Source organism: Eptesicus fuscus, chromosome 10 (assembly GCF_027574615.1).
Source record: "Eptesicus fuscus isolate TK198812 chromosome 10, DD_ASM_mEF_20220401, whole genome shotgun sequence".
Taxonomy (NCBI): domain Eukaryota; kingdom Metazoa; phylum Chordata; class Mammalia; order Chiroptera; family Vespertilionidae; genus Eptesicus; species Eptesicus fuscus.
This window is the reverse complement of record NC_072482.1, coordinates 34,605,451-34,620,377: the sequence shown is the minus strand read 5'-3', so window position 1 is coordinate 34,620,377 and position 14,927 is coordinate 34,605,451. Positions and strand designations below refer to the sequence as shown.

Sequence of the window (14,927 nt, the reverse complement as noted above, 5' to 3'; positions counted from 1 at the left end):
AGTGGGGGGCATGCAAGGGGCAGCCAATCAATGATTCTCTCTCATCATTGATGTTTCTATCTCTCCCTCCTTCTCCCTTCCTCTCTGAAATCATAAAAGAAATATATTTTTTTAAAAAAAGAGAAATGATGATTAAATACAATATATGATCCTAGACTGGAAAAAAAAATGGTTGCTATTAAAGGACAATGTTGGGATAATCAGTAAAATCTGGCTATGGACATTATATCAGACTAGAGGCCTGGTACACGAATTTGTACACAGGTGGGGTCTGGCCAGCCTGCCCCGATCGGGGCGATCAGGCCAGCAGGCCGGCCAGGGAGAAGGGCCTCGGGCAGTTGGCCGGCTGGCCCTGCCCCCCAGTTGAACTCCTGGTCAAACTCCAGGTCGAGGGGACAATTTGCATATTAGCCTTTTATTATATAGGATAACACTATTGAATCAATGTTAAATTCCCCAAATTTTATCACTGAATTGAGGTTCTATAAGAGGATGTTTCTGTGTTTAGTTGAGATACAGACTGAAGTATTTAGAGGTAAAGGGTCATGAGCTTTGCAATTTGCTCTCAAATGTATCAGACAAAAAGGAAGCATCAGAATGAATGTGTACTGGTGAGATAGATACATTTGTCAAAATCCATAGACTGTACAACACCCACCGAGAGTGAATGCAGATGTAAACTCTGGACCCTCTGTGCGATCATGATGTATCAATGCAGATTCCTGGATTGTGACCAACACACAATTCTGATACAGGATGTCGATAGGACAGTGGAGCAATGGAAGGCTCTGAGTGTGCGTGGTGTGTGTTAGGGGAGGGAGAGCAGCAACAACAACGAAGTATGAATGTGTAATCTGTTTTATACCATATATATATGTATATATCTATATATAGACATATAGATATGTATCTAGAGAGAAAGAGAAATATGGTAAATTATTAACAATGGATGAATTTCAATGGTTTATAGGAGATTGTTCTAGTTGCCTTGCAACTTTTCTGTAGGTATGAGATTGTTTCAAAAAGTTTAAATAGGCAAAGTTATTTAAGTAATGAAACTTAAGAACATATGGGGAAATGACCCAATCAGCCAAATTAACTAATCCTTTTAAAGATCCTTTTTTTTTGCATTAAGTAATAGTGATGTAAAGTGCATTGCTACTGAAAGAGAGAGAGAGAGAGAGATATCACAAAAGAAAGAAAGAAAGACAGAGAAAGGGAAGCAGGGAGGAAGGGTGTATTAGGCTATACAGACAGTCCTTGAGTTACGTCGGACTTGATGTATGTCATTTTGTGGTTACGTCACCATCTCCCATTAATTTATATATAAAAACAAAAGTTCCATCATTTCGACATATGTACGTATGTGCTTGATGTTATTATTTATTTACCACAAGTAAAGGTCAGGAATTGTTATCTTTTAAACTTTTTTTTACTGTTTCACTTCATTACTGCTGTGTATGTGCTCCATGTGAGTGACGTAGGTGCTTACGTAGGGGGGTTCTGACTTACGGCGAAAATTGCGTTACATCGCACCGTAGGAACCATAGAAACCATAGGAACTGATCTCCGATGTAACCCGAGGACCTACTGTATCCTGTGAATGGCCAATATTTAGCTGTAAAGCCAGATTTTCATAATTATCTTACCTTAATCCACACTGTTTCATTAATAAAGCTGAATGGTATGGATGGATTATCTGGTGTTTGCTTGTTTAGAATGCTGAAATTAATGGACTCTTTGGCAATTCGGGGTGGAGTCCCAGTCTTCAATCTTCCCACCACAAACCCCAACTTCTCTAGAGTCTGAGCCAACCCAATGGAAGGCTGGTCTCCTAAACGTCCTGCCGGATGCATCTCCAATCCAATTACAATCATGCCTCTCAGAAATGTCCCAGCAGTCAGAATCACACTGTCTGCATATACTTTGCTTCCATCCACTAAAGGATAGGAAAGACAGTAAAAATCATGTTCTAATTGTTACCATGGATCAAATTGAAATGTGACTACTTTACATTAGAACTACAGAAAAACTTTCTCTTTAGAAACTTGAGAAATAATTTCAAATGAGTAAGAAGGCTACATGTTATCAATCTCTAGAATCCAAGAAAGTTGGGAGGGAGAACGTAATGTACTATCATCTATTCACATGTTCCTAAAATTATACCAGCACTGAAAAAAATTAAATCAATTGATTTTAAAAATTAATTAATGTAAGACTTCTGGTTACCAGTAAATCTGATAGACTACCTCATATAATTCCTTCTTCCTCCTGAAACTTCCAGAAAATGAAATAAAGGGGCAAAAAGGGTATAAAACCACAAAGACAATGAATGGGAGAGACTTGTCAAAAGATGAGACATTTCAAAATATTTTTAGAAGACAGAAAGTGGTTGGAAAAGTGATAAATGACCTAGCAAATGGGAGAAGACTGTAAATCAAGAATCTCAAGAGAATACACCAATGAGGATGAACTAATTAGCCCTACAAAGCCCAGAAAAGGGAGAACTGAGGAATGTAGGAATGAAGCTTGGGGCTGAAATAAAGAGAAATAGTTGAAATCTACACATAAAGGTTATATCTGCACACAATTCCTTACAGGAAAATTTAGGTTTATTCTTTGGGCAATGGGGAGTTACTGTTTAATGGAAACAGTTTCAATTTAGGATGATGAGAAAGTTCAGAAAGTTCGGGAAATGGATAGTGGTGACAGTTGTATAATATTGTGGATGGACTTAACGGCACTGAATTGTACACTTAAAAATGGCTAAAATGCCCAGCTGGAGTGAATCAATTGGTTGAGCATTGTCCTGTGCATGGAAAGGTTCCTGGGTCAATTCCCGGACAGGGCACATACCTAGGCTGTGGGTTCAATCCCTGGTTGGGGCACATATGGGAGGCAACCAATCAATGTTTCTCTCTCACACTGATGTCTTTCTCCACCTCCCCACCCCCACTTTCCTCTCTTTAAGCATGTCCTTAGGTGAGGATTTTTTTAAAAAAGGCAGACCCTGCCAGTGTGGCTCAGAGGTTGATTGTCAACCCAGGAACCAAGAGGTTGCAGGCTCCATCCCCAGGAGGGGGATGTGCAAGAGGCAGACAATTAATGATGTTCCTCTCTTATCGATGTTTCTATCTCTCTATCCCACTCCCTTCCTCTCTCTCTAAAAATCAATAAATACAAATATTTTATTTTTTTTTAGAATTGTAAAACTTTTATGTTTATTTTTTTATTTTATTTTTTTAAAAATTACTTTATTGATTAAGGTGTCACATATTTGTCCTCATCCCCCCATTCCCATCGCCACCCCTCCCCACGCATGCCCCAACCCCCTGTTGAACTTAACCGTTGGATAGGCTCATATGCATGGACACAAGTCCTTTGGTTGAACTCTCCCCCTCCCCCCACCCTCCCCTATCCTCCCTCTGAGGCCCGATAGTCGGATCGATGCCTCCTTGCTTCTGGTTCTGTTCTTGTTCCTCAGTCTATGTTGTTCATCATTTCCCCTAGATGAGCGAGATCATATGTCACTAGATATATACTTATGAGAACTGAATGTGAGACGAGCAATAATAGTTATGCTGACAGGCAGATGGATCAGTCTGTAGTGAGTTTCTTTCTGGACCAACAGTTCTTTTGAGACCCAATTTCAATGTCCACCAGTTCCTTATGTGTACATGTCAGCACTGACCCCTCAGCTCTGGATGGTGGACAAATGTTGGTAACGGAGGTCCGACTCCCTCTGGTTTGGTCTCGGCCGGACCCAGGGGCACGGCTTCACCCGGACTAAGGGGCACGTGGCCTCACCCGGATCTAGGGACACATGGTCTCACCCGGACCCAGGGACGCTTGGGCTCTCCCAGACCCAGGGGCACGTGGCCTCACCCGGGCCTAGGTGCACGAGGCCCCACCCGGATCCAGGGACACATGGTCTCACCCGGACCCAGGGACGCTTGGGCTCTCCCAGACCCAGGGGCACGTGGCCTCATCCAGGCCTAGGTGTACGAGGCCTCACCCGGATCCAGGGACACAGGGTCTCACCCGGACCCAGGGACGCTTGGCCCCTCCCAGACCCAGGGGCACGTGGCCTCACCCGGGCCTAGGTGCACGAGGCCTCACCCGGATCCAGGGACACATGGTCTCACCCGGACCCAGGGACGCTTGGCCACTCCCAGCCCCAGGGGCACGTGGCCTCACCCGGGCCTAGGTGCACGAGGCCTCACCCGGATCCAGGGACACATGGTCTCACCCGGACCCAGGGACGCTTGGCCTCTCCCAGACCCAGGGGCACGTGGCCTCACCCGGGCCTAGGTGCACGAGGCCTCACCCGGATCCAGGGACACATGGTCTCGCCCGGACCCAGGGGTGCGTGGCCACTCTCAGACCCAGGGGCACGTGGCCTCACCTGGACCTAGGTGCACGAGGCCTCACCCGGATCCAGTGACACATGGTCTCACCCGGACCCAGGCGTGCTTGGCCTCCCCCAGACCCAGAGGCACGTGGCCTCACCCGGGCCTAGGTGCAGGAGGCCTCACCCGGATCCAGGGACACATGTTCTCACCCGGACCCAGGGGCGCTTGGCCTCTCCCAGACCCAGGGGCACGTGGCCTCACCCGGGCCTAGGTGTACGAGGCCTCACCCGGATCCAGGGACTCATGGTCTCGCCCGGACCCAGGGGTGCTTGGCCTCTCCCAGACCCAGGGGCATGTGGCCTCACAGGACAATACATATATTTTTAAAGAAAGGCAAATTTTACGTTATGTTTACTTCCCCATTTTGCTGGACTATATCTTCCAGTAGCTTCCTAAGATGCATGGGAAGAAGGTTTTATGAGTCCTTATATATCTATAAATGTATTATTCTCCCCTTAGACTTGACTCTTAATTTGGCTGAGAAGAGAATTCTAGTTTAAATCATTTTTCTCCCTGAGAATTTTGACAGTCTTGCTCCATTTTCTAGCTTCCAGTTTTGCTGTGAAGAAGATGAGTGCATATTTACTTAAAATTTTTTGGTATATGACTTTCCCCCCCCTTTCTGAAAGCTTCTAGGATCTTGTATGTGTCTCTGGTGTTCTGAAATTTTAAAATGATGTCCTCAGTGTGGTCTTGGTTCATTCATTATGTACTAGGTGTTCTCCTGAAACTAGAAATCTGTGTTGCAGATTACAAAAAAAGTTCTATTATTAAGCCTATAAAGTTGACAGGGTAAAAAATAGCATTTAAAGATATGAAATTAAGTAATAAAAACATAAATAAAGGTATAAGGTCTATACTAATAAAAACAATATAATCATTAAGTTTGAAGAGGATAGGAGGCAGAAGAGAGAAAAGGAAAATAAAATAAACTATTCATAGTGGAAAGTCAACAAACACTGACAGAAGAAAGAAAAGATTAAGTATAGTATATAAAATCATACTTATTAAAATAATCACCAGAACAAAAATATAAGCTTCTAAAAAAGAAACATAGTTCCCAGATGCAAAGCAAACACAGACTGTGTTTTTTTAAAAAAGTATAGAACGGTGTATATAATATGTTGTTATGTGAAATACACACATAAACACACACATGAAGATACATGTATATTCACAGATAGAAAGACTACCCAAGATACTAGCAATGCTCCTGAAGAAGAAAACTGATTGGTTGGGGGACAGATGAGAGAGAGACCACCTTTTCACGCTATGCTCTTTTGTCACCTTTAAACTGTTTACTATATATATGTATTCCCCATTTAAAAAAAATTAATAAATCTATAATTTTATAATAGGGAAATTAAGTCAAGATCTATATTTTAAATATATTTTTATGGATTTCAGAGAGGAAGGGAGAGGGAGAAAGAGAAACATCAATGATGACAGAGAATCATTGATCGGCTGCCTCCTGCACATCCCCAACTAGGGATCGAGCCCGCAACCCAGACATGTGCCCTTGACCGGAATTGAACCCGAGACCCTTCAGTCCACAGGCTGACGCTCTATTCACTGAGCCAAACTGGCCAGAGCTCATCTTTTTTTTAAAATTGATTTTTAGAGAGAGGAAGGGAGAGGGAGAGGGAGAGAGAGAGAGAGAGAGAGAGGGAGAGAGAGAGAGAGAGGGAGAGGGAGGGAGAGGGAGGGAGAGAGAGAGAGAGAGAGAGAGAGAGAGAGAGAGAGAGAGAGAGAGAGAGAGAGACATCAAGAGAGAGAAACATCAATTGGCTGCCTCCTGCATGCTCCCTGGGACCTGCAACCAAGGCATGTGCCCTGACTGGGAATCGAACTGGCAACCTTTTGGTGTATATAAATGAAAACATAAATTTAAAAAATTCACTACAAAGATTTGGAAAATAAAGTTAAGGAAATCTCCTAAGAAAGTATGACAAAATGACAAAATGTACAAATAGAAAAAACCTAGAAGACCAATCCAGGAAGGGATAGAGTTACAGGAAGAGAGCATGGAGAAATAATAGAGAAAAATACCATAGATATCAAGAACACAGATTTCTAGTTTCAGGAGAACACCTAGTACATAATGAATGAACCAAGACCACACTGAGGACATCATTTTAAAATTTCAGAACACCAGAGACACATACAAGATCCTAGAAGCTTTCAGAAAGGGGGGAAAAAGTCATATACAAAAAAATTTTAAGTAAATATGCACTCATCTTCTTCACAGCAAAACTGGAAGCTAGAAAATGGAGCAAGACTGTCAAAATTCTCAGGGAAAAAAATATTTAAACTAGAATTCTATTCTCGGCCAAATTAAGAGTCAAGTCTAAGGGGAGAATAATACATTTATAGATATACAAGGACTCACAAAACCTACTTCCCATGCATCTTTTCTTAGGAAGCTACTGGAAGATATAGTCTAGCAAAATGGGGAAGTAAAAAAGAGACAGACTGAAGTTCCAGGAAATAAGGGATGATGTAACACAGCAGAGAAGTGAAAGGAAGTCTCAAAAGGACATTTGTGGCCCTAGCCAATTAGGATAGAGCGTCGTCCTGCGGACTGAAGGGTCCTGGATTTGATTCTGTTCAAGGGCACATGCTGGAGTTGTGGGTTCGATCCCCAGTAGGGGGTGCGCAGAAGGCAGCTGATCAATGATTCTCTCTCATCATTGATGTTTCTCTCTCCCTCCCTCTCCCTTCTCTGAAATTAATAAATAAAAATATATATATATATATAAAAAGCACATCTGTGGCCCTGGCTGATGTGGCTCAGCAGTTAGAGCATTGGCCCTGCACGGAAGGGTCTCGGGTTTGATTCCCAGTCAGGGGCACGTGCCTGGGTCCCTGCCCCCTCCACTCTAAAAATCAATGGAAAAAGCATCCTTGGGTGAGGATTAACAACAACAAAAAGTGACATCTGTGCAGAAGGCCTAGAGAGCAACTGTCCTGATTATAGCAGTAAATTGTGGGGGATTGCCCTAGCCCAGTGGTCGGCAAACTCTCATTAGTCAACAGAGCCAAGTATCAACAGTACAACGATTGAAATTTCTTTTGAGAGCCAAATTTTTTAAACTTAAATTTCTTCTAACACCACTTCTTCAAAACAGACTCGCCTAGGCCGTGGTATTTTGTGGACGAGCCACCCACACTCAAGGGGTCAAAGAGCCGCATGTGGCTCGTGAGCCGCAGTTTGCCAACCACGGCCCTAGTCGGTTTGGCTCAGTGGATAGAGCGTCGGCCTGAAGATGGAAGGGTCCAGGGTTCGATTCCGGTCAAGGGCACATGCCTGGGTTGCAGGCTCGGTCCAACGTGCAGGAGGCAGCTGATCAATGATTCCCTCTCATCATTGATATTTTTATCTCTCTCTTCTCCCTTCCTCTCTGAAATCAATAAAAAAAATATTTAAAAACAATTGTGGGGGACTGTGGAAGTTGATATTTCTGGAAGGGAAGCATTAAAGAAAACAACAGAATTGATAAATTACTTGAGCACTGAATTTTTTTCTGATGAAAAAGTTGAACAGGTACACAAGTAAAATAAGTAAATAAAAAATAAAGCAAATAAAAACAAAACAAAAAAAAAAAACAAAAAAAAAAAATAAAAATAAAGCAATTATTAACCCAAGGCAAAACAAAGAGGTATATAAAAGAAAACAAACATAATACACTACTTGAATCTGTAGTGAACAATATTCAAATAATCATAATAATATAAATATTATCAACCAAAATTTATGGTATTGGAAGGATAGAGGGAAGGAAAGTAGGGGATTAAAGAGAGCTACCATATCCCTAGCCCAGTGGTCGGCACACTGCAGCTCTTTGGTCCCGAGTGTGGCTCTTCCACAAAATACCACGTGCGGGCGCGCACGTACAGTGCGATTGAAACTTTGTGGCCCATGCGCAGAAGTTGGTTTTTGGCCTGGGCGAGTCTATTTTGAAGAAGTGGTTCTAACGCCGAGCCACACTCAAGGGGCCAAAGAGCTGCATGTGGCTCGCGAGCCACGGTTTGCTGACCACTGCCCTAGCCAATTTGGCTCAGTGGATAGAGTGTCGGCTTGCGGACTGAAGGGTCCCCGGGTTCAATTCCGGTCAAGGGCACATACCTGGGTTGTGGGCTCGATCCCCAGTGTGGGGCATGCAGGAAGCAGCAGATCAATGATTCTCTCTCATCATTGATGTTTCTATCTCTCTCCCTCTCTAAAATGAATAAAAATATATTAAAAAAATAAAAAAATAAAGAGAGTTACCATAAAAAAGTTAATAGATAATGTCTAAGACTGATAATTTAAGGGGTAAAAATATAAGCTTATTGTTGAGAAATATGTTAAGTATAGATCAGAAGTGACAGTTAAAAAAACTGAACTATTAGGTTTACAGAGGGGATACAGAAAATAAACATGTATCTATATACTTTTTTTAAGTACATTCTTTTTTAAAAAAATATATATTTTATTGATTTTTTTACAGAGAGGAAGAGAGAGGGATAGAGAGTTAGTAACATCGATGATAGAGAAACATCGATCAGCTGCCTCTTGCACACCCCCTACTGGGGATGTGCCCACAACCAAGGTACATGCCCTTGACCGGAATCGAACCTGGGACCTTTCAGTCCGCAGGCCGACGCTCTATCCACTGAGCCAAACCGGTTTCAGCTCTTTTTTTTTTTTTTTTTTTTTAACATATTTTATTAATTTTTTACAGAGAGGAAGGGAGAGGGATAGAGAGTTAGAAACATGGATGAGTGCCAAAACCGGTTTGGCTCAGTGGATAGAGCATCGGCCTGCGGACTGAAGGGTCCCGGGTTCGGTTCCGGTCAAGGGCATGTACCTTGGTTGCGGGCACATCCCCGGTGGGGGGTGTGCAGGAGGCAGCTGGTCGATGTTTCTCTCTCATCGATGTTTCTAGCTTTGTATCCCTCTCCCTTCCTCTCTGTAAAAAATCAATAAAATATATTTAAAAAAAAAAAAAAAAGAAACATGGATGAGAGAGAAACATCAATGAGCTGCCTCCTGCACACTCCCTACTGGGGATGTGCCTGCAACCAAGGTACATGCCCTTGACCGGAATCGAACCCAGGACCTTTCAGTCTGCAGGCCGATGCTCTATCCACTGAGCCAAACCGGTTAGGGCTATACATATTTTTAAATTCTATTTGATTTTTATAAAAGTTAGGTGCATGAGATATTTTGATTAAAAAATTAATACATCTGAGAAACCAAGATGGTGGCATAGGTAAACACCTAAACTGCTGCCTCGCACAACAATTTCAAAACTACAACTAAAAGACAGAATGGACATCATCCAGAACCACAGGGAAGCTGGCTGAGTGGAAATTCTACAACTAGAAGGAAAGAGAAAAGCACACAAAGAATCAGAGGAGCTGCAAAGGACTGAGGTACGGAGACACGTGTGCAGAGAGGAAGGGCGGTTGAGTGTCTGGCTGGCTTTCTCTGGTGGGAGGGGGAAGGAAGCCCCCGACTGCACTGAACCCCAGTTCCGACTGCACTGAACCCCCGTTCCGGGTGAAACCCCGTGGACCCAGGCTCATACGGGGGGAGGGGGGGGGGGGAGTCTGGACTGTCAGGTAGAGTGAAAGGCACACGGAGACTCGGGGAAGCCACAGCGGGCAGGGGTCTGGAGGCTCGCACGGCCGTGAACACGAGTGCACGCAGAGAAGACTGACTGCTGAGGTTGCTGCTAGCTCTCCCTAGCGGAAGGGAGTCGGAAGCTCCTGACTGCACTGAACCCCAGTTCCGGGTGAGCCTGGGGGAATCTGGACTATCAGGCAGAAACTCAGGGGAGCCGAGGAAGGCAGAGGTCTGGAGGCACGTGCACGAGGGCAGGGCTGACGGGAAGCCAAGACTGTCTGATCAGCTCTGAGACTCGCCCCATCCAAGCCGAGCACAGAGGCTTTTGCAATTTTGCAAGTCTGGTCCTATAAGGCTGTCTCCAGCATAGGTCTCCTGGCGTAGACACAGCTGATACACATAGCCAATTGACCTAGAGGTCAATTCCTCCCAGTGATACCAACAAAAATCAAGACTTAACTACAACAAGGCTGTACACACAGTCCACAAAGGGGTGTACCACGAGTGTTCACCTCAGGTGACTGGGGAGGCTGACCCACTGGGCGATATAGGAAACCTAGCGCACAAAGCTACCCTACCAACTCAGGGAAGCAGCGAAAATGCAAACAGGATAACAGATCACAAACGAAAGAAGTGGAGGAAAACAAACATCTGGATATAGAATTCAAAACCACGGTTATAAGGTTTTTCAAGAATTTCCTAGATAAGGCCGATAAATTTAGCCAGACCCTCGAGGATATGAAAAAGGACCAACTAGAAATTAAACATACACTGACTGAAATAAAAAATATTATACAGAGACCCAACAGCAGACTACAGGAACGCAAGAATCAAGTCAAAGATTTGAAATTTAAAGAAGCAAAAAACACTCATCCGGAAAAGCAAAAAGAAAAAAGAATCCAAAAAGTTGAAGATAGTGTAAGAAGCCTCTGGGACAACTTCAAGCGTACCAACATCCGAATTATGGGGGTGCCAGAAGAGAGAGAGCAAAATATTGAAAACCTATTAGAAGAAATAATGACTGAAAACTTCCCCCACCTGGTGAAAGAAATAGACTTACAAGTCCAGGAAGTGCACAGAACCCCATACAAAAGGAATCCAAAGAGGACCACACCAAGACACATCATAATTAAAATGCCAAGAGCAAAAGACAAAGAGAGAATATTAAAAGCAGCAAGAGAAAAACAGTTAATTACCTACAAGGGAGCACCCATACGATTATCAGCTGATTTCTCAACAGAAACTATGCAGGCCAGATGGGAGTGACAAGAAATATTCAAAGTGATGAATAGCAAGAACCTACAACCAAGATTATTCTACCCAGCAAAGTTATCATTCAGAATTGAAGGGCAGATAAAGGGCTTCACAGATAAGAAAAAGCTAAAGGAGTTCATCACCACCAAACCAGTATTATATGAAATGCTGAAAGGTATTCTATAAGAAGAGGAAGAAGAAAAAAGTAAAGATAAAAATTATGAACAACAAATACATATCTATCAACAAGTGAACCCAAAAATCAAGTGAATTAAAAATCTGAGGAACAGAACAAACTGGTGAATATAATAGAATCAGGGGCATAGAAAGGGACTGCATTGATAATTCTCAGGGGGAAAGGGGGATGGGGGGTGTAGGAAGAGACTGGACAAAAATTGTACACCTATGGATGAGGACAGTGGTGGGAAGGTAAAGGCAGAGGGTAGGGTGGGAACTGGGTGGAGGGGAGCTATGGGGGAAAAAAGGAGAAACTATTGTAATAATCTGAACAATAAAGATTTATTAAATTTAAAAAAATTAATACATAACCCTTTTAAATATAAAACATATAATAATCTTATAAATATAAGCTTTAAAGGTTTAAGGTCAGAACTAGGAAAAATAAAAAGTACAACAGAAAAAACAAGAGAAAAAAGACACAATTATTCAGGCTAAAGTCCTACACATGGTACAGATGAGCCCATAATTTGACTAAGCTTTACAAATGCCAAAATGAAAGAATTATGATCTTTTTATACAGTTTTCCTCATTCATGAAGAGAAAACGCAACAATTTCCTAGAAAAGTAAAACATCCCCATACTCTGCTCTAAAATAAATTGCGTACATGGAGTCTGATACTGTTATTATCATCTATAACTAGTACATACCCAAAACAACACCACTGACACGGCATTTCCCAGTGTGCTCAGGTTCTGGTTCTGTAAGGATAAGATCTTCTACAGCTCCCTCCTGAACAGTAAGCAGTGGTGTATTTAGGATTTCTTTCTGTCAAAAGAGAGTGCAAGTTGAAACAACAGTTAAACGATCACTACAATCTCTCCTGTTTTTGTGCCTTATTCTCACCTGCATGTTCTGTTTATAGAGTTTCCTATCAATTTGAGCTCTCAGACCCCAAACAGCTGGTCCCTTACGCCGGTTTAATACTTTGTAATGTATACCAGACTGGTCACAGATTCGGGAACACAGGCCATCCAAAGCATCCACTTCCCTCATTAAATGTCCCTTTCCGATACCACCAAAGGAAGGATTACAGGACATCTGACCTAAAGAAAACAGACAAAATAAATTTATGAGCACTTTGCAATAGTGAGTGCAACAGAAAATTGTTTGTACAAGTGGCTAGAATCAGCTCATATGATAAAAAATAAGAGTTGAAACAAACACTAAAAAGAAAATTCCAAAGTCCCAATAGGGTACAATTCAGGCAATCTGGAAGACAAACCCTTGACTGTAGTATCCTTTCAATTTTTTCCTTGATGCATAATTTATTTCATTAGTTTGCATTTTCCTTTAAAATGTGGGTTTTGAAATCTTTACCTCATGAAACCTTTCCAAATCAAGAATACTTTAAAGAAGTACCTTGGGACTGGTTCACTGTTATAATACATTATGTCTTCTATAAATGCCATCTCTGTTTTCTTTTTTGCTTATTTTGCAGAAATAATTAAATTATAAGTTTCCTCAAAGTAAAAACCATATTTTATATCTTTTCTTTAAAATTCCCTAGTCTTATTTGGAGGTCTGGATATTGCTACTCATCAAAATGACTTACCTTTTTTTAAAAATTGATTTGAGAGAGAGAGAGAGGAAGGGAGCGAGAGAAAGAGAAACAGAGAGATGAAGAGAGAGAGAGAGAGAGAGAGAGAGAGAGAGAGAGAACATCAATTTGTTGTTCCACTTATTTATGCATTGTGCCCTGACTGGGGACCAAACACAACTTTGGTGTATCGGGGACAATGCTCTAACCTACTAAGCAACTGGGCCAGGAATAATGATGTAGCTTTTAATATCCATTATATATCAGTTACTTTTACAAAAATTTCTGAATCCCACTAATTTCTGACATTTTCTTAAACTTTGATCCCCAGAAATGAGTCTCCTCATACATAGAAGGGGGAAAAAACAGAACACCTAAAACACCAGAAATTACTGAAATTCCACTACTTTCTTTTTTTCAAATATATTTTTATTGATTTCAGAGAGGAAGGGAGATAGAGACAGAAACATCAATGATGAGAGAGAATCATTGATCAGCTGCCTCCTGCATGTCCCACAATGGGGATCAAGCCTGCAACACGGGCATATGTCCTGATTGGGAATGGAACCTTGACCTTCTGTTTCATAGGTTGACATGCAACCACTAAGCCACACTGGCTTGGCTCCACTACTTTCTTATATCCCTAAACTAGACAACTGCTAGGCACTTTATTAAATTAGTGTAACAATATTACAAGCCTATTTATAAAATTTACATTTGTGAAGGTCAAATGCAAAGAAATCCTCATCTTTTTAAATTGCTGAAAACTTTTTCTCAAAGAAATATATGCCTATAAGGAGCTTCTCTCCTTGTAGGCATAAAAGTTGAACATGTCACTCTCTTTTGCTTAGTCCTCAAAATTTTTCTCAACAGAGAACTCCAGGAAGCCAGCATTCATTCCCAATCATTTGGAGTTGGAATAAGATCTAGTGAGCATCTGTACTCTTAAATAGAGGCTACTAACATCCCAAGTGTGGCACCAGTACCTGAGGTGGGCAGTGGTAGTAGAAATGTATAAATCAGTAAATTTTTCACTCTACTAAAAAATTTAAGTCAGCTATGTAGAAAAGCTGATGGTAAAACAACAGTTAACAACTGACCACTTAATATGGGCCAGCTATTATCCCAGGTGAATTGCATGTACACTGAGTGGCCAGATTATTATGATCTCTGAATGCATAATAATCTGGCCACTCAGTGTATATCCTATACAATAAAAGGCTAATATGCAAATTGTCCCCTCGACCAGGAGTTTGATTAGCAGGCAGGCTGGCCAACTGCCCATGTCCCCTCCCCCTGGCCAGGCTGGCCGGACCCCACCCATGCACGAATTCATGCACCGGGAATTATATATTAGAGGCCCGGTGCATGAATTAGGCCACACTTGGGATGTTAGCAGCCTCTATTTAAGAGTACAGATGCTCACTAGATCTTATTCCAACTCCAAATGATTGGGAATGAATGCTGGCTTCCTGGAGTTCTCTGTTGAGAAAAATTTTGAGGACTAAGCAAAAGAGAGTGACATGTTCAACTTTTATGGAGAAAGAAAGTGAGGCTTAGATAAATTGTCCCTTGCTAAGGTCATCCAGATAATACACAGTAGAGCCTAAAATTCAGAAAGTCTAACAACCTCTTAATGGACAACATTCTCCATGAAATACATAGGTGATACAACATAGAATAAACAGGCTCAGAAGGCCAGTCTCTTTAATGGTGAAAAGCAAAATATAAGTTTGCCAAAAACCATTATTTTCCAGGTTAGTGTAAAAATAGAAGACTTTCTTTCCACCTCTGACTTCACTATTGGCAAATGGTACGACTGAATCATATCAGGACAAATCTTGCATTCTATATTCTTATAGAAGTTCAACC

The 14,927-nt window shown here is 41.9% G+C and overlaps 1 protein-coding gene across 2 annotated transcripts in view; it reads right to left on the bottom strand.

The window, feature by feature from the left end:
- The window catches only part of MTO1 (mitochondrial tRNA translation optimization 1), a 28,496-nt gene that overhangs the window by 11,517 nt on the left and 2,052 nt on the right, over positions 1-14,927 (bottom strand). For both annotated transcript variants that reach the window (XM_054721926.1, XM_008141401.3), the window contains exons 2-4: positions 12,362-12,561; positions 12,166-12,283; positions 1,650-1,939 (exon numbers count right to left, since the gene is read on the bottom strand). In XM_054721926.1, coding sequence (XP_054577901.1) covers positions 1,650-1,939; positions 12,166-12,283; positions 12,362-12,561 — 608 coding nt within the window. The remainder of the gene's footprint in view (positions 1-1,649; positions 1,940-12,165; positions 12,284-12,361; positions 12,562-14,927) is intronic.